At 40.7% G+C, this 16,460-nt stretch overlaps 2 protein-coding genes across 3 annotated transcripts in view; one reads left to right on the forward strand and one right to left on the reverse strand.

Moving 5' to 3' along the window:
* Nucleotides 1-16,460, reverse strand: part of LOC130089651 (glutathione S-transferase omega-1-like) — a 220,928-nt gene that overhangs the window by 51,577 nt on the left and 152,891 nt on the right. The window lies entirely within an intron of this gene.
* Nucleotides 1-16,460, forward strand: part of vcla (vinculin a) — a 50,016-nt gene that overhangs the window by 12,477 nt on the left and 21,079 nt on the right. For both annotated transcript variants that reach the window (XM_056257064.1, XM_056257065.1), the window contains exons 3-6: nucleotides 1,540-1,690; nucleotides 11,745-11,853; nucleotides 12,812-12,934; nucleotides 13,322-13,482. In XM_056257064.1, the coding sequence (XP_056113039.1) occupies nucleotides 1,540-1,690; nucleotides 11,745-11,853; nucleotides 12,812-12,934; nucleotides 13,322-13,482 (544 nt within the window). The remainder of the gene's footprint in view (nucleotides 1-1,539; nucleotides 1,691-11,744; nucleotides 11,854-12,811; nucleotides 12,935-13,321; nucleotides 13,483-16,460) is intronic.

A 16,460-nucleotide genomic window follows, 5' to 3' on the forward strand; every position in this document is an offset into this window, starting at 1 on the left:
CTTCCGCTCCTCCGTGAGAGATGCGAGACCGGTGTGCTTGACAGGTGCTGCTCATTAGCAATCGCACCACCGGCCTCGCGACGTTCTCTCACGTCCCTCGGCCATCCTGCTCACCACACCATTGTCTCCTCAAAAGAGTCCGTTTGCAAGCAGCAGAAGGACACCTTATGTGACACACACACAGTAAACCTGTATTGTTCACTCAACTGCGCATAATAGCAGCGAATTAATAAAAAACACAATATTGACCCGCGTTCTGTTTTCTATCATGCGCCGTGCACGTTTGCGATGACGTAATATGCACACAAACGCACCAGGGTTCGATAGAATCAAGTGGAGTGTGAAACCAGACCAACGCTGCGGGGGGCGCCGGGAACAAACGCGCTCAGGCTCGGAGCGCAGCAAACGAGCCCAGTGTAAAAGCCCCCTAAAAGATGCTCATTTGTTATTAAGGGGCCCAAAGTGTGCCAAGAAAATATCCCCCGCACCATTACACCACCAGCAACATGGATGCTGGAGTGACAAACTCCAAACTCGGGCAAGCCGGAATGACAAACTGTGATATGGTCATATGTCATTATAGTAAGCAGGTCAAAATTTAGTTGGAGATTAAATTTAGAGGAAATGCTTATAGTTATTAGTAGTGTTTGGTAAGACAAGAATCACTATTTTCATTGCTCATAGCTCAAGGCTTTAGCTTGTTTCTTCCGCACCATTTGTGCTACAGACATGAATGATAACTCAAATTGTGCTGCTTATCGAGGGGAGTTGTGTTTTTACCTTTCAAAGTGATCAGACTTGATCAGGCCTTGCAGATGATAAAGCGGGGCTATCAGTATGAATCTGTATCTATTTGAAATGACTGGGCAGACGGGCTCAGTTAAAGACCGTAAAAGCCTTAGCTGACACATTTGGCACCATAAACACAAGCTGGCACAGGGCTCATCAATCAGCACACATGTGGCTGGTGACAGGAAATGTGAACCTCTCTATAAATAGGCTCTGTTGTAAGCACTGACACCCGAGTGGTGCCTCATACAGGGAGGTGTCTGCGTACGTCTGGGTCTCCACCGCAGAATAATGATGAAGAAAGGCCTCCTCCTGAACACGTCATCACCCTGCTCTCCCGTCCCGTGGTCCATGGGGCGACTGGGATGTGCTTTTCATTTCTATTAACACAGTGTTATCCAGTCTGGGAGAAGATCTTACACTTCTTGCTGGAAAGCTTTGGAAATGTTTACTGCCCTCAGTTTTGGGAATAGAGTGTTTGAATAATCTTGATTTGTGATTTAGTGGGCCAGTAATTTAATTGCAATTAAGTCAGTTAGTAATGCCACCTCTTATTTGAATCAAATGCATAGTTTTTCTTTTTGCACTTAATATTTCATTTATTTAGCATTTGATGAGATGTGTTAGACCCTGGCATTCATGCGGTATGATTTAAAAAAATGTGTTTATATTCGATTTTTTTTGGAGCCTGTATAAAAGGCCAACTAATACAAATGAATATACTCAGTCATTATGTTTCTTGTTTCTCAGGGTGGAGAATGCCTGTGCGAAGCTTGTGGAAGCAGCTCAGATGCTGAGGACAGACCCGTACTCTGTCCCGGCCCGTGATTACCTCATCGATGGCTCGCGGGGCATCCTCTCTGGCACTTCAGATCTGCTTTTGACCTTTGACGAGGCAGAGGTACGAATGGGAATGAGGTCTATCTTAATGATGCAATTTCAGATGATGATTAATTTTCCTAAAAATAATTGAGATGAATGATTTAATTGCCTATAAGTTTTGTTCATGTCACTTACATCCTAATACACATACACTACCATTCAAAAGTGTGGGGTCAGTATTCAGCAAGGATGCATTCTTATACTAGATGTATCATGGTTTCCACAAAAATATTAAGCAGCACAACATTTTTTTAATTGATATTGTAACGATAAGAAATGTTTCTTAATCACTAAATCAGCATTTTAGAATGATTTCTGAAGGATCATAATAATTAATCTTTGCTATCACAGGAATAAATGACTAACATTTACATAAATTACATTAAAGGGGTCATATAATGGTACATGCACTTTTACAAGTTGATTGTACTGAAATGTGTGTTGGCAGTGCCTGTACACAACCATCATAAAATGATAAAAATCCATCCAGTGTTTTTGTTTTAATCTCCTTATATGTTTTCCCCTGCCTCAAATCAAGCCGTTCGACCGTGTGACGTCACACGGTCGGACGCCCCTCCCGCGATTGTTGATTGACAGCCGGGTTTCAACACAGACCCGCCCTTGCTCGTGAGCCAGCTGTCAATCATAGTCCGCGCGGACCGGCGCGGTCATTGTTGATATGCTGGAGCTGTCTATGAGCAGAATGGCGTCTAAGCGATTGTGGTGTTCTGTTCTTGGGTGTAATAACGAACACAGCAGTAATTTTAATGTTCCTAAATCCAAACCGCTGAAGACGCAGTGGCTGAGTTTGTTTTCGAAGGGAATATTCCCCACGAGCAACGTCAATGCTTTCATATTTGCGCGAATCATTTCACACACCAGACTGCTTATAAACGAGGAGCGTCAGTATAAAGCTGGTTTTGCTAAGAAGCTGCTCCTGGACCGGTACCAACTATTCGTGTTCCTGCTGAACCTCCAAAATAACTGAAGTGAGTGTAATGTTTTATTAATCTTTAATATTTATATTAATCTTTGTAAATCGCTAGATGCACGCTTCACAATGAATGCGTCTAAGGTTTACACTCAGGGTACATTACGGCATGTTTTCTATGTACGACGTTCTCAATATAATTCATAATCCCACGTCTATAATGAACAACGCGTTATGGTTATTGTGTTACAAACGGTGTACACAGAACAGAGAGGCGGGGTGTCACGACAGACTGACGGAAGCAAGTGCAGTTAAACTCTTTTATTTAAAGGTAGTAACAATGTGAGAGTCCAACACAGGCAAACAGGTAGGTGGCGCAGGAACTCCGATGGTCAGATGGAAGGTGAAGCAGAGGTGCGGTGAAAGGTGTCCAATGAGCGATAATGTCCAGAAAATCCACAGAACAAGAACCGGAACAAGGAAGGCAAGAGACTGGAACGCGACAGGAACACAGACACACCGGGGAAACCACATACAACGATCTGACAGGGAAGATGAGAAAGTGGTGAGTATAAATACACATGATCTGACAAGCTGCAGCTGGTGAGGGGATAATGAGCTGATAGATAATGAACGCTGACGAGCGGAACACCCATCTAATCAGCGCGCTGACATATAACAACAGAAACACGAGACAAGAAGAAAACGTAGGATTTACCAACCGTGACAGTACCCCCTTCCCTAGGAACGCCTCCTGGCGTTCCCAGACTCCCTTACCTGCCGATTGTAATCATCGATAAGGGAGTGATCCAGGATGTCTCTAGCCGGTACCCAACTTCTCTCCTCCGGACCGTAACCTTCCCAGTCCACCAAGTACTGGAATCCGCGTCCCCTCCGTCTCGAGTCCAGAACACGATTGACCGAATAAGTAGGTTCCCCGTCTACGAGACGCGGCGGGGGGGGAACACTGGCGGATTAATGCGAGCAAAAAATACGGGCTTAATTTTGGAAACATGAAATACGGGATGAATCCTCCTGTACACTGGAGGAAGGTTGAGACGGACTGTCACTGGACTAATGATTTTAGTGACAGAGAACGGGCCAATGAATTTTGGTGCCTTCTTGACCTTCGATTCGACCTCCCATGTGAGTGTAGAGATGAATAGATTCTCTGGTAAAATGCACTCGGGAGTAGACGGGCGATCGGAACGGTCAAAAATGCGCGATAAAGAATCGGGTTTGATGTTTTTGGAACCCGGGCGGTACGAGAGAGTAAAGTCAAAACGTCCGAAAAAAAGAGCCCACCGAGCCTGCCTGGAATTAAGTCTTTTAGCGGTACGAATGTATTCCAGATTCTTGTGGTCGGTCCAGACGATAAAAGGTACCCCTGACCCTTCTAACCAGTGGCGCCACTCCTCCAAAGCTAACTTGACCGCCAACAACTCTCTGTTGCCAATGTCATAATTGCTTTCGGCAGGGGATAAACGATGCGAAAAAAACGCGCAAGGGTGCATCTTGTCGTCTGAAGGAGAGCGCTGGGATAACACTGCACCTACCCCCACCTCTGACGCATCGACCTCCACCACGAACTGACGTGATGGATCAGGGGTTATCAGGATGGGGGCTGAAACGAAGCAACCCTTGAGTTTAGCAAACGCAGCTTCTGCTGCGTCTGACCACCTGAACGTCGTTCTGGGGGAGGTCAAGGCGGTCAGAGGTGCGGCTAGTCGGCTGAAATTGCGAATAAAACGCCGGTAAAAATTGGCGAACCCCAGGAACCTTAGTAGGGCCTTACGGGAATCTGGACTTGGCCAATTCACCACAGCCTTAACCTTGTCAGGATCCATGCGCATTCCCTCAACCGAGATGATGTGACCTAGAAAAGGAACAGACTGTGCATGAAAAACGCATTTCTCCGCCTTGACAAAAAGCCCATTCTCTAGCAACCTCTGAAGCACTTGTCGAACGTGTTGCACGTGTTCCTGGAGAGACGAAGAAAAAATCAATATGTCATCCAGGTAGACATATATGAACTGGTCGATCATGTCTCGCAACACGTCATTGACAAGTGCTTGGAAGACCGCTGGGGAGTTGGAAAGGCCGAACGGCATAACCAAATATTCAAAGTGCCCCCTAGGGGTGTTAAAAGCGGTCTTCCATTCATCCCCCTCCCTGATGCGGACCAAATGATAAGCATTCCTTAAATCCAGTTTTGTGAAGATAGATGCTCCTTGCAACCTCTCGAAAGCTGAAGACATCAACGGCAAAGGATAAGTATTCTTTACCGTGATGTTGTTCAACCCCCGGTAATCAATACAAGGTCGCAACGATCCATCTTTCTTCCCCACAAAAAAGAACCCCGCCCCCGCTGGAGAAGAGGAAGGCCGGATGAATCCCGTTGCTAGAGAATCAGAAATGTATTTCTCCATGACCTCTCTCTCTGGGACAGAGAGTGAATATAACTTGCCCTTAGGCGGAGACGTACCTGGCAGTAAGTCTATAGCACAGTCATAGGGACGATGCGGAGGAAGAGAATCAGCCCGAGACTTACTGAACACCTCCTTCAGATCCCGATACTCCGTGGGCACGTTTGATAAATCCACTGTCTCCTCCTGTAACACATGAACAGGAACAGACGGACAGGCAGACACAAGACAAGACTTATGACAAAAACTGCTCCATGATGCCACCGATTTGATCTGCCAGTCTATTTTGGGATTGTGACGGATGAGCCATGGGTGACCAAGAACGATGGGTGCTAGTGGAGTGTCCAGAATGTAAAAGGAAATAGTCTCAGAATGATTGCCGGATGTGATGAGTGTGAGGTCTTCGGTGATCAGTGAAATCGTGGGGAGTCTTTGTCCATTGAGGGCGTGAACGTTGATTTGGTGTGAAAGGGGTTTGAGGGGAATTTGATATCTGAGTGCAAATGAGTGATCCATGAAATTACCTTCTGCCCCTGAGTCCAGTAGTGCCCGACAGTCATGGAGGTGAGTTGACCATCGGAGTCTTACCGGGAGGAAGGTAGATGTAGATGAGGGCTTCTCGGCAGAGATCCCACCCGACAGTAGCCTCATACTTACTGTCGGGCTGGGCCTTTTAACGGACAATTGTACGCGAAATGTCCAGCTCCACCGCAGTAAAGGCAAAGGCCCAGGGATCTCCGCCTCTCCTTCTCCTCCCGGGAAAGCCGGGCTCGACCCACCTGCATGGGCTCGTGATCGTAGACGGGGCTGACCGCGCCCCCGCCTCCTGAACGCATTCCCTCGGCACCTCCAGAGGGACGGTCCGGTTGAAACCGTCTGGTGCCTCGTGATAGACGATTGTCCACTCTTAGTGCCAGCGCGATCAGATCATTAAGTCCGGTAGGCAGGTCCATGGCGTAAATCTCTTTTTGGACGCGGTCAGCCAGCCCATGCAGGAACATGTCCCACTGCGCCTCCTCGTTCCATTGGCTCTCAGCTGCCAGGGTGCGAAATTCGATCGAGAATTCTGATACAGATCGTTCTCCTTGTCGTAGTTCGGCCAGCACCCTGGCAGCTTCTCTCCCCGTCGCGGCCCGGTCGAAAACCCGCCGCATCTCTTCGGAGAGCCGCTGGAACGAGGAACAGCAGTCGTCTTGGTTAGCCCACACCGCCGTTCCCCATAGCGCCGCTTTCCCCGTCAGAAGCGTCAGAACAAATGCGACCTTGGTCTGCTCCTCCTGAAAGGTTCTAGGTTGGAGAGAAAAGTGCATATCACATCTGGTTAAGAACGCACGACAGTAATTGGGTTCACCTGCATATGGCTCAGGGACTGGTAGACGAGGCTCTGACGGGGATGGGTCCGCTGGTGGTGGTGGGGGAATTCGCCTTTGGCTAAGCCACACCCTAAAATGTAGATTGACCAATCACAGCGCAGCCAAGAACGAGCTCCCACAGAGGTCCGACACTTTTTCACAGCGCTCCATTGACTTTAACACAGGCGTCTCATATTTTTGGTCTCGGCAGGCTATTACCGTCGTAGTTTTATCAAAAAATATGATTAAGCGTTGTGCCTGGGGCATTTGTAACACAGATACGCGTTTCCCAGAGAGGTTGGAGGGGGGTGTCCTTTTTTTTCCTTCCCAAAACCGAAGTCAAATCCTGACAAGTGTCGTCTTTGGATTAAACTGTGTGGACGTCCTCACAGTCAGCTACGTTAAACCCCTCAACAAGCTCACTTGTGTGCTCTAAAGTAAATGTTGCTTTTAACCTTAATGTGAAGTTATACTAATTAGACAGTGTTATGCTGTTAGGTTATGATTTCGGTTCTCTAACGTTAACGTTACCCTAATTAATGAAGAATGGTGCTAGCAAGCAAGCTTAGCGATAAGTTATCACGTAACGTTAACGTAAGTCAGGATTGTATGTTTTGAGTAGCGGCTGGATGTTAGCTAACTTTGTTATTCAAGATACAAACACCTAACGTTAATGTTACAGACACGCTGTGGTAGTTTTGATGGTGACTAACGTTACCGCCACCGTGTTGCCACAGTCCAACATTATTGTTTAAATTTCTTTAAAAAAATGACCAAATTTGAAAGGTGAGACTTTGTTTAATATGTTTAATATGAAAAGTAACCTGGTCTGTCAGCCTGTTGTCAGTCTCCTCTCTGCTCCGCGATGTATTTTTCACTGCTTGAGAACATGGTGTGTGCGTGAGAGCGGCGTAGTAGCTTGACGGACATAGCGACAGTAACTAAGGGGGGCGGGGCTTAGCCAAAGGTGAATTGGCGGTGCGGGTGGCGCAGCGGGCACGCGAAGCTGTTGAATCTGTTGGGTGAGCCCGGACACCTGCGCCACTAAAGCCTGAACAGCACGAGCCGTATCATTGATATTCTTTTCCTGGATGTCCATTCTTTGACTGCTGTTACTCAGAAACGCCTCTAGTGATGAGGAAGGGTCTCCTGCTGCTTCCATGTTTGAAGGTCAGATCGTTATGTCACGACAGACTGACGGAAGCAAGTGCAGTTAAACTCTTTTATTTAAAGGTAGTAACAATGTGAGAGTCCAACACAGGCAAACAGGTAGGTGGCGCAGGAACTCCGATGGTCAGATGGAAGGTGAAGCAGAGGTGCGGTGAAAGGTGTCCAATGAGCGATAATGTCCAGAAAATCCACAGAACAAGAACCGGAACAAGGAAGGCAAGAGACTGGAACGCGACAGGAACACAGACACACCGGGGAAACCACATACAACGATCTGACAGGGAAGATGAGAAAGTGGTGAGTATAAATACACATGATCTGACAAGCTGCAGCTGGTGAGGGGATAATGAGCTGATAGATAATGAACGCTGACGAGCGGAACGCCCATCTAATCAGCGCGCTGACATATAACAACAGAAACACGAGACAAGAAGAAAACGTAGGATTTACCAACCGTGACACGGGGTGAGCAAAGCTCATTATCATTTAAAGTCATATGCACTGAAACGGCGTGCTGAAAACAGAGCTGTTTTTGACCAGGTAAAATAAGTGTTTTCTTACAATACTAATGAGAATTTTTAATTAAAGTATATTACAAAGTTTTAATTTAGACTCTAAAGAATCATATTAACTTGTACAAAAATGGCATTGACCCCTTTAAAATAGAAAACAGATTTTTGAAAATCGTAATACAATTTCCCAATATTATTGTTTTTACTGTATTTGTGATCAAATAAATGCAGCCTTGGTGAGACTTCTTTAAAAAAAAAAAAAAAAAAAATTCTTACTGACCCCAAACTTTTGATAGGCATTGTACACCTGAAGAAGTAATTTACTGACAATTAAACTCGGAATCACACAATTAAAAGGTATTATTGCTTTTATGGCTTTGTGAACAAATACTGCACAATGGTAGAAGAATGACATAATATTTTTTAATAAATCTTAAAAATGAAGTGTTTTAAATAGAGCTGCTTGATTCTAGCTAAAAAAAAAAAAAAACAGAGATCATGATTCTCCCATGATTCTGAACAGACAACTACACAAAATAGCATGTAATTTACTAGAGATTCTGACAAATTGTTTATTGCTGCAGTCTATGTAAAATGTTTAGCTAATTCATCTGAATTAATTATTTTTATAAATGGTTTAAATGAATGATTCAATGACTCTCTTATAAATACTTCACTTGTTTCATTACTGCATGAATCAGCGTTTTTGAATGAATATCTTGAATGAGTGATTCAATGACAAATGACAAATATATTTTTGTAATTGTATTACATTGTTGTGTAACCATGTAATTGATACAATCGTTATTTGAAGTGCCAATTAAGTTACTTTCGCATCGAACATCATAGTGTTTATATCTGAACTATAAACTTTTATCCAAGTATTTCTGATAATTCTAATATTTTTAACACATAAATAATAAAACTGGGGTGCGTTTCCCAAAGCCAACTATGGTCGCAAGTTCCGTCGTTACCAATAGAGTTCAATGGAAATTGTGATCATAGTTGGCACAGGCGAGTCGTTGTCAGTTGAATGAGATTGCTTGTGTGTTTCAATTGAGATTGCGATCTTTTTACAATTAATTGTGCAGCTCTAGTTTGAAATATTTCTCTCTTTTGATTTATACATTCAGAGAGAATTTGAAGTCTACATTTTTAACCCTCTGGGCTTCTTCGTCCGAAATTGACCGAAAACGTTTACATTTTGAATTGTTTAATTTTTTCTCTTCATCGGATGGGGGTGAAACTTGGTGACTTTTGTTGTATTACCTATATGAACACACAAAAAAAATCAAGGAGATGATTCTGATATGTTAAAGGGTCTTAAAAAAAATAGTCACACTTAGCTTCCTCCCGGTCAAAAACGGGCGACATAGGAAATGAATGGGAAATATGAAAAAATAGGAAAACTCAGAGAAACTTTTGGTGGTACAAGCTACAGATCAGCCACTGTGCAGAAAAAAAGTGTACAGCAATGAAGGGGTGACACTCTAAAACATCAAGAGTGCAAATAAGACCCCCCCCTCCCCCCCCCCCACACACACACACACACACGCACACAAACACACACACACACATACACAGATATACTGGCAAGACTGCAACAGCAAATTTGTAGAATATGCAAAATAAAAGCAATAAATGAAAAAAAAAAATCTCGCTCAAATGCACACACACACACACAGAGAGAGAGAGAGAGATAGAGAGAGAGAGATTAACTGGTAAGACTGCAACAGCAAATTTTGAGAATATGCAAAAATAAATAAATAAAAAATACCAATTTATTGCTAAATGTCTGTATAAAGTGTTTTGAATTATCACTAACCATCCCTTATTTTGTTTAATTATTTGAATGATCAAATACTGAGTAACAAAAATGTTTGCATTGTGTTCCCTTTCTAACCAAATGCTATAGTTTGATTTTAATCATAATGCAAAACCTGATACTTATCTAAAAAAATTTGTTAAAAAAATAAAGTAGTCTTTTAGAATATCTAAATGTATATCTAAATTTAAAAAAAACCCGAATAAGATAGAGAAATCATGTCTAAAACAACAAAAGGAATCATAAAGCCTTTCTATGTATTTATATAGAAAGCTATAGGCAGCCTACAGGCTGGTACAGGACATTGCACACATTTAACTATTGTTTAAAGCCACTAGATGGCGCTCTTCTACTTGAACATTTTTTTTTTTTAGGCTGGCACTCTATTTTGATGTGAAATGTTGCATTTATTGAATTTTTTTTTAAATAAATATAAAATAAAAATATATATATTAATTCTAATGGAAAAAAATAGCTCATAAAAATTATATAATTAATGCAAAGTATCGTAAAAAATTCAAAAAATTCTAAATAATAATCAGAAAATATTATAGAACAAAACCATATTTGATTGGTCATCCTGGGAAAAAGTAAAGTTACATTTTAAGGCTTCGTCCGTTTTTGACCGGGAGGAAGCTAAGTGTAACCCATTTACGAAGAAGCCCAGAGGGTTAAAATGTAGACTTTAATTGTATTATTTGTGATTGTAAAGTGCACAATGAGAGGAGATATTAGGCCTACACCATTTTTTCTGGGGAATAATATTATCTTGAAAGAGATTTTAACAGACAGCAATATTTTTATCTTCAAGCAATTTGCTTGTCAAAAGTGAGTCATGTACTGTTGATTATTTGATTTTTGGATGTGAATATTGCATGTGCGCTTTCATGTGAATCCTCAGTAGATCTGGGAAAGATCATATGTAAAATGCATGTCGTTTTTTTTATTCTCTTCTTTTTCAAATCTGATTGAAGATTGGATTCGTAAAATATTGTCTTTCTGCCCAATAATCAGTTCAGGGCACATCCTGAATCTATACAAAAAAAAGGCTTTTCTTCTGGCCTAACAACATTAAATACACAGTCACTTGTCATGCGGAGTACCTTGTGGTTCTAATGTATCGTGCTCCATTTATCCAGCCTCCCGTGTGGGCGCAGCATAATGGAGCTCACAACGGAGCACATGATCTGAGTGAGCCGCCTTGCACAGTGTGTCTTCTATCAGCGCAAGCTACTTTTGAAGTTTCTACTTCTGCGTGTCACAAGATTTCTCATCACAAGACAAGACGCAAAACCCAGCAGCACAGAGTAAATAGACTCATAATATGTATTCGAAACCAAAAATGCTCCCTAAAACCACCTAGTGCCAGTAATTGCTGTACTATTAAAAAATTATTAGAAATACCCAATATTTGTAATGAAATTAAACATTTCCAAGAGAGCTCAGATTGTGTGATGTGGTGTGTATGTACATCCACTGGCAAGAAGATATTAGATCATTGGTTTGTGGTGAAGGCTAACTCTCTGAGCTCTATTAATAGTGCTGCTATCATCTTTCTCAAGGAGCTGTGTTGTTCACAGGGCATTGAGTAAGCTTTATGTTTTGGTACTGTGCTGTATCTTGTGGGTTTGCCTGTTTGCGGCAGCGACCTGTAAAATAAACCATTAGTTCTCAATGGTAGAGCATGGTGGTAGCAACGCAGATATCATGGGCTTGATTCCCAGGAAATAAATAAATGTATAAAATGTATAGCTTGAGCTAGAGTAAGTTTCTTTGGATAATTTGTTTCCCCCAAATGCATTCATGTAAATAAATGTCTTTTTCTTTTGTATCATTGGTATTTTATGTCTTTTTTAGGTGCGTAAAATTATCCGCGTGTGTAAGGGCATCCTGGAGTACCTGGCTGTCGCAGAGGTTGTGGAAACCATGGAGGACTTGATCACTTACACTAAAAACCTGGGACCAGGTACTTTTGTTTAATGCTTTTATGTATCTGTTACTTCCTGTTGAAGAGTTTTCATTCCATTCTGATTTGAATTTGAGTTGACGCTGTTGATATGTTGGCTCATGCAAATGGAAAGTTGGCAGGGATTATTTGCATGAATTGGATTCATTGTTATTATTGTTGAATGATTATTTTATTAAGATTTTTTTGTTACTTTTTAAGATAATAATCTTTAAATGAGGGTATGACTATGACCATGAAAAACTGTTATTTGTTATATATGTCCTATTCAACTGTTTTCATTAGGTGGTATTGTTTTGGAGGGACGAACTTCTATTTATGTGAGGCATTTTCAGTTTCTAGTAGCCTTTTTTTCTTGCTTCTATTTGTGCTTAATGTATAGCATGAACTATTGAAAAACAGTTTTTTTTCTTCAGAAATGCACATCAACTATGCACTTACTGACCCCAAACCGTTCAAAAGTTTGGGGTCAGTAAGTTTTTTTTTTTTTTTGAAAGAAATGAATACTTTTAATCAGCAAGGATACATTAAATTGATCAGGAGTGACAAGACATTTACTGTATAAAAAAATCCAGCTTTGCCCTCACATGAATAAATTAGTTTACAATGTATACAAATATAAAACAGTTATTTTAAATTGTAATAATATTATCACAAAATTACTATTTTAATCAAATAAATGGGGCCTTGGTGAATATAAGAGATTTCTTTCAAAACATCAAAAAATCTTACAGACTTTTGAATGGTAGAGTATAATTTTTAGATTTTATGTGTATATATATATATAAACTGATATTGGACATAATTTAACAATACTGTTATTCTTCCGTCTTTAGCAAATCCCAAATTGAACATCCATTTTTGGATTATAAATATATTAAGAATAATTGCTAGCTGGACAGTTCCTCAGTCCTTCATGTTTCTTGCAAAGCTGTTTAATATATATATTTTTTGTTAGGCATGACGAAAATGGCAAAGATGATTGACGAACGGCAACAGGAGCTGACACACCAGGAGCACCGTGTGATGCTGGTCACCTCCATGAACACAGTGAAGGAACTGCTGCCTGTGCTCATATCTGGTGAGAGACCAGCGAACCGCTGTGTGTGTGTGTGTGTGTGTGTGTGCGCGCTGCTTGTCGTCTCTGTGTGCCAGCCGTTGATATGGCAACACTGATAATTGGAGCCATTTAACCGCCTTAGTGGGAGGGATAGATTTTTCCCTTCATCCAGTTGGATTTCTGCAGTTGGCTCAGCAATAAATAGTCGGGTTGATGACGGCTCATCTGTACACGCAGAAAGGCTTTTAATGTTGATGTTTGAAAATATGTCTACTCATATGGAGATAATTAGTTGCCTGATTTTTGGATACATCAGAAATAAACTGCACTCTAATATTGATCTGTAAAGTAGTTTTAGATAGCTCATGAAAGGGAGTACTAAAAAAATTGTTTTTTGATACCCATTAGCAATTAAAATCTTTGTGACAACCAAGTGCACTAAGAGTCACGGTGTGGAGGAGGCCTTGAAGAACAGAAACTACACGTTTGAGAAGATGAGCGCTGAGATCAACGAGATTATCAGAGTGCTGCAACTCACTTCTTGGGACGAGGACGCCTGGGCCAACAAAGTATGAGCCTTATCACGTACATAAACGCATACACTCCTCCCTACAACCCCACCTTAAACAGTTACATTAAGCTACATTTGCTTGGAAAGATTAGACAGTTCCTACCGTCCCTGGGAAATTGAAGTGTACAATTTCTAATTCACTATGTTTCCAAAAGGTAAGCATGACAGTGGCATTTGTGTAGTAACGTAAAAATCCCATTCATTTTTTTCCACAGAAAATTTGATTTCTAATGATAATGTAAAAGCCTTGATGATCCACTCGGACATATGGATGGGAGAAATTGTAATTGTAACTCAATATATCGACTGTGCTTTACAGTTAAAAAAGCTATAAGCATAGCCTGCATATGCATTGTGATCAATATAGCTGCTTTAGGAATGGATGTCATTCCTTACACCTTGTCCTAACTAAAAGCGACAATCAACAAGAAGCGACAAAATCACAAATCACAGAAGACTTGTGGACAGGCTCTCTCTGCAAGTGCACTTCTGCTTCACATTTGCGACAAATTTGATGCGTGCATTATCAAATGGATTAAAAATAAACTAGTAGTTTTTTTAACTGAGTTCAAATTTTATCTCCCGTTGCCTGGTGTGTATCTGGAGTGGACAAAAACTCTGATTAACATGGACAATATACATTTTATTGCATATCGCAGCATCCCGTCTGGTTAGGACACGTTGCTACAGTTTTTGTTTGGTGCTTTAGAGGTGCAATTTATTTTAGAGTTGGAAATGGCTGCCTGGTGCATTACAAATGTGGACATCAAGTGAACTGACTTGCCTTAAAGGGGCTTAATAATCAGTTGTTTTGTATTGTACCTCATGACTGATTCAGTCATGTCACAGAGATGTTTTTTTTTTTTTTTTTTTACAATTTTATCCAAATATTCTAATCTTGTGATTTATCTGAAAGCTGGTTGTTTTAGTTCAAGGTTTAAATCATTTTTTTTAAGTGCATTTAAAGAAAATGAATGGGAAAAATACACGGCCGCTTCAAAAAAGAAATCTGCGTTCAATTGAGACCCCTTGGTGTATCTTTGTTTTTCTCTCTAAATGAATCTGACACTCCCATCCTGCTAATGTAATAATCTGTTCCATTTCCTGGACTGTTCACATTCAGGCTCAGAATTCACTGACTATATTACATTAAAATACACAGGCCTAATAACCAGCATAGATTAAAAAAAAACATCATCACGGCATCAGTGTTTAACCGTTAGATTAACGATCTGCCGTTTAATATTTCACGAAGTCTACTGAACCTGATTGATGACACCCTTTGCTTGCTTAGCATGCATATTAAATATTTTCATAAGAAACCACTCTACTCTCAAAATCAGTTTCCTAAGCTTTCATTTACTTTGCTGTCACCTCTGTTTTTTCTTTTTGCCCTGATATAACTCTGTAAACATGCCTCTTTCTTTTTTGCTCTCTTTCCGTTCTGTGTTCTTCCATTTTTTCCCCTTCCTATAGAAGGTAAGCTCTCCTCTCTCCCGCTCTGTAATGCGACAAACTGCATGCTAGATCATTGTGTTGCTAACTGTATGTCTGTGTTAGTATTTTCATTCTTGTTTTTTTTTTTTTTTACATTATGTTTGATAGAAAGCCCTTTCTCAGCCTGGCTTGCCATTTTAAATGCTGTATATATAAGGGGTGATGTATTTCGGAAACCTAGCACCAAAACAAAACAATAAATTACAATTAGAGAAGTTGTTTTCTGATGTGCTGTGGAATGCAACTGAGCCATTACTCATCGTCCACATCCACATCTCCCATTCTCTCATCATCCCTCATTTAGACACTCTGTCTCACAGTTAATCACTAATGTCTTGCTCTGAAAGTGACAACTTTTTAACACTTGATGTCTGTCTCCCGCTGTACACGTTCCTTTAATCTGAATGCTGTCTTACCAGATCAACCTGATGTTCTGCTCCATGACTCCTGATGCACCGCTCCACCCACTTTTAAATATCCAATGAAATGGCTTGACGAGTGCAGTTTGCTTTTGTGTTCATGTATTTCTTGTTGAAATAGAAAATTGGGGTGGTATAAATTGGAAAGCTCCTCCCTTTTCATTAAAATAGCCAATAGCCTTTAGTTTAGTTTTGCAATAAAAAGTGGTTTAGTCATGAGTTGCTTGTTGGAGGTTGCTCTGATTTTTGAGAGAATTTTATCGGACCAAATTTGTATACGCCTCTGAGTGTGATTGATGAATCATCAATCTTTTTGATCATTGTCCCTGAAAAGAAAGATTGTAAATTGAGCTAATATTGTCTTTTAGGTGTATACTAGGATATCAAGCTCAAAGCCATAAAACTCAATTTTTAATTTCATGTGGGTCTTTAAATCTCATTCTTTGAATGAAAATACACATGCAATATATCTAAGATATACGGAAAGGAGTAAGTGATACTAGTTAGCTAATATAAAGGGGTGGTTGATTATGATTTCACTTTTCTAACTTTAGTTAGTGTGTAATGTTGCTGTTTGAACATAAACAACATCTGCAAAGTTATAACGCTCAAAGTTCAAAGCAAAAGGAGATATTTTTCTTTAAAGAAATTGCTTTTTAAGGACTACAACAAATGGATGGTAGGGACTACACAAGTTTCCTCCTGGGTTACCGGTGACATAAGTAACCCTAAAATTTACATAAACCCCGCCCCCGGAAGTCAAGTCAAGTCAAGTCAAGTCATCTTCATTTATATAGCGCTTTTAACAATGGAGATTGTTTCAAAGCAGCTTTACAGAGATAAACATACAATTTACGGTAACAGAGATTGTTTTGGAACACGATTTATAGATTATCAAGAGAGATTATCAAGAGAGAATATGCTAATCATTGACAGAAGATAGCTACACATCAGCTACATAAATTCATCAACTAACCATTTAGAGATGTTCTCACCTCTTCTTGAGTCTCTCCATCTTTGTCTGACTCCGGTTTGAACATAAAAGGCTAAAGTTTTTAAA

Source organism: Rhinichthys klamathensis, unplaced genomic scaffold (assembly GCF_029890125.1).
Source record: "Rhinichthys klamathensis goyatoka isolate OS25496 unplaced genomic scaffold, OSU_Roscu_1.1 h1tg000135l_1, whole genome shotgun sequence".
NCBI lineage: Eukaryota > Metazoa > Chordata > Actinopteri > Cypriniformes > Leuciscidae > Rhinichthys > Rhinichthys klamathensis.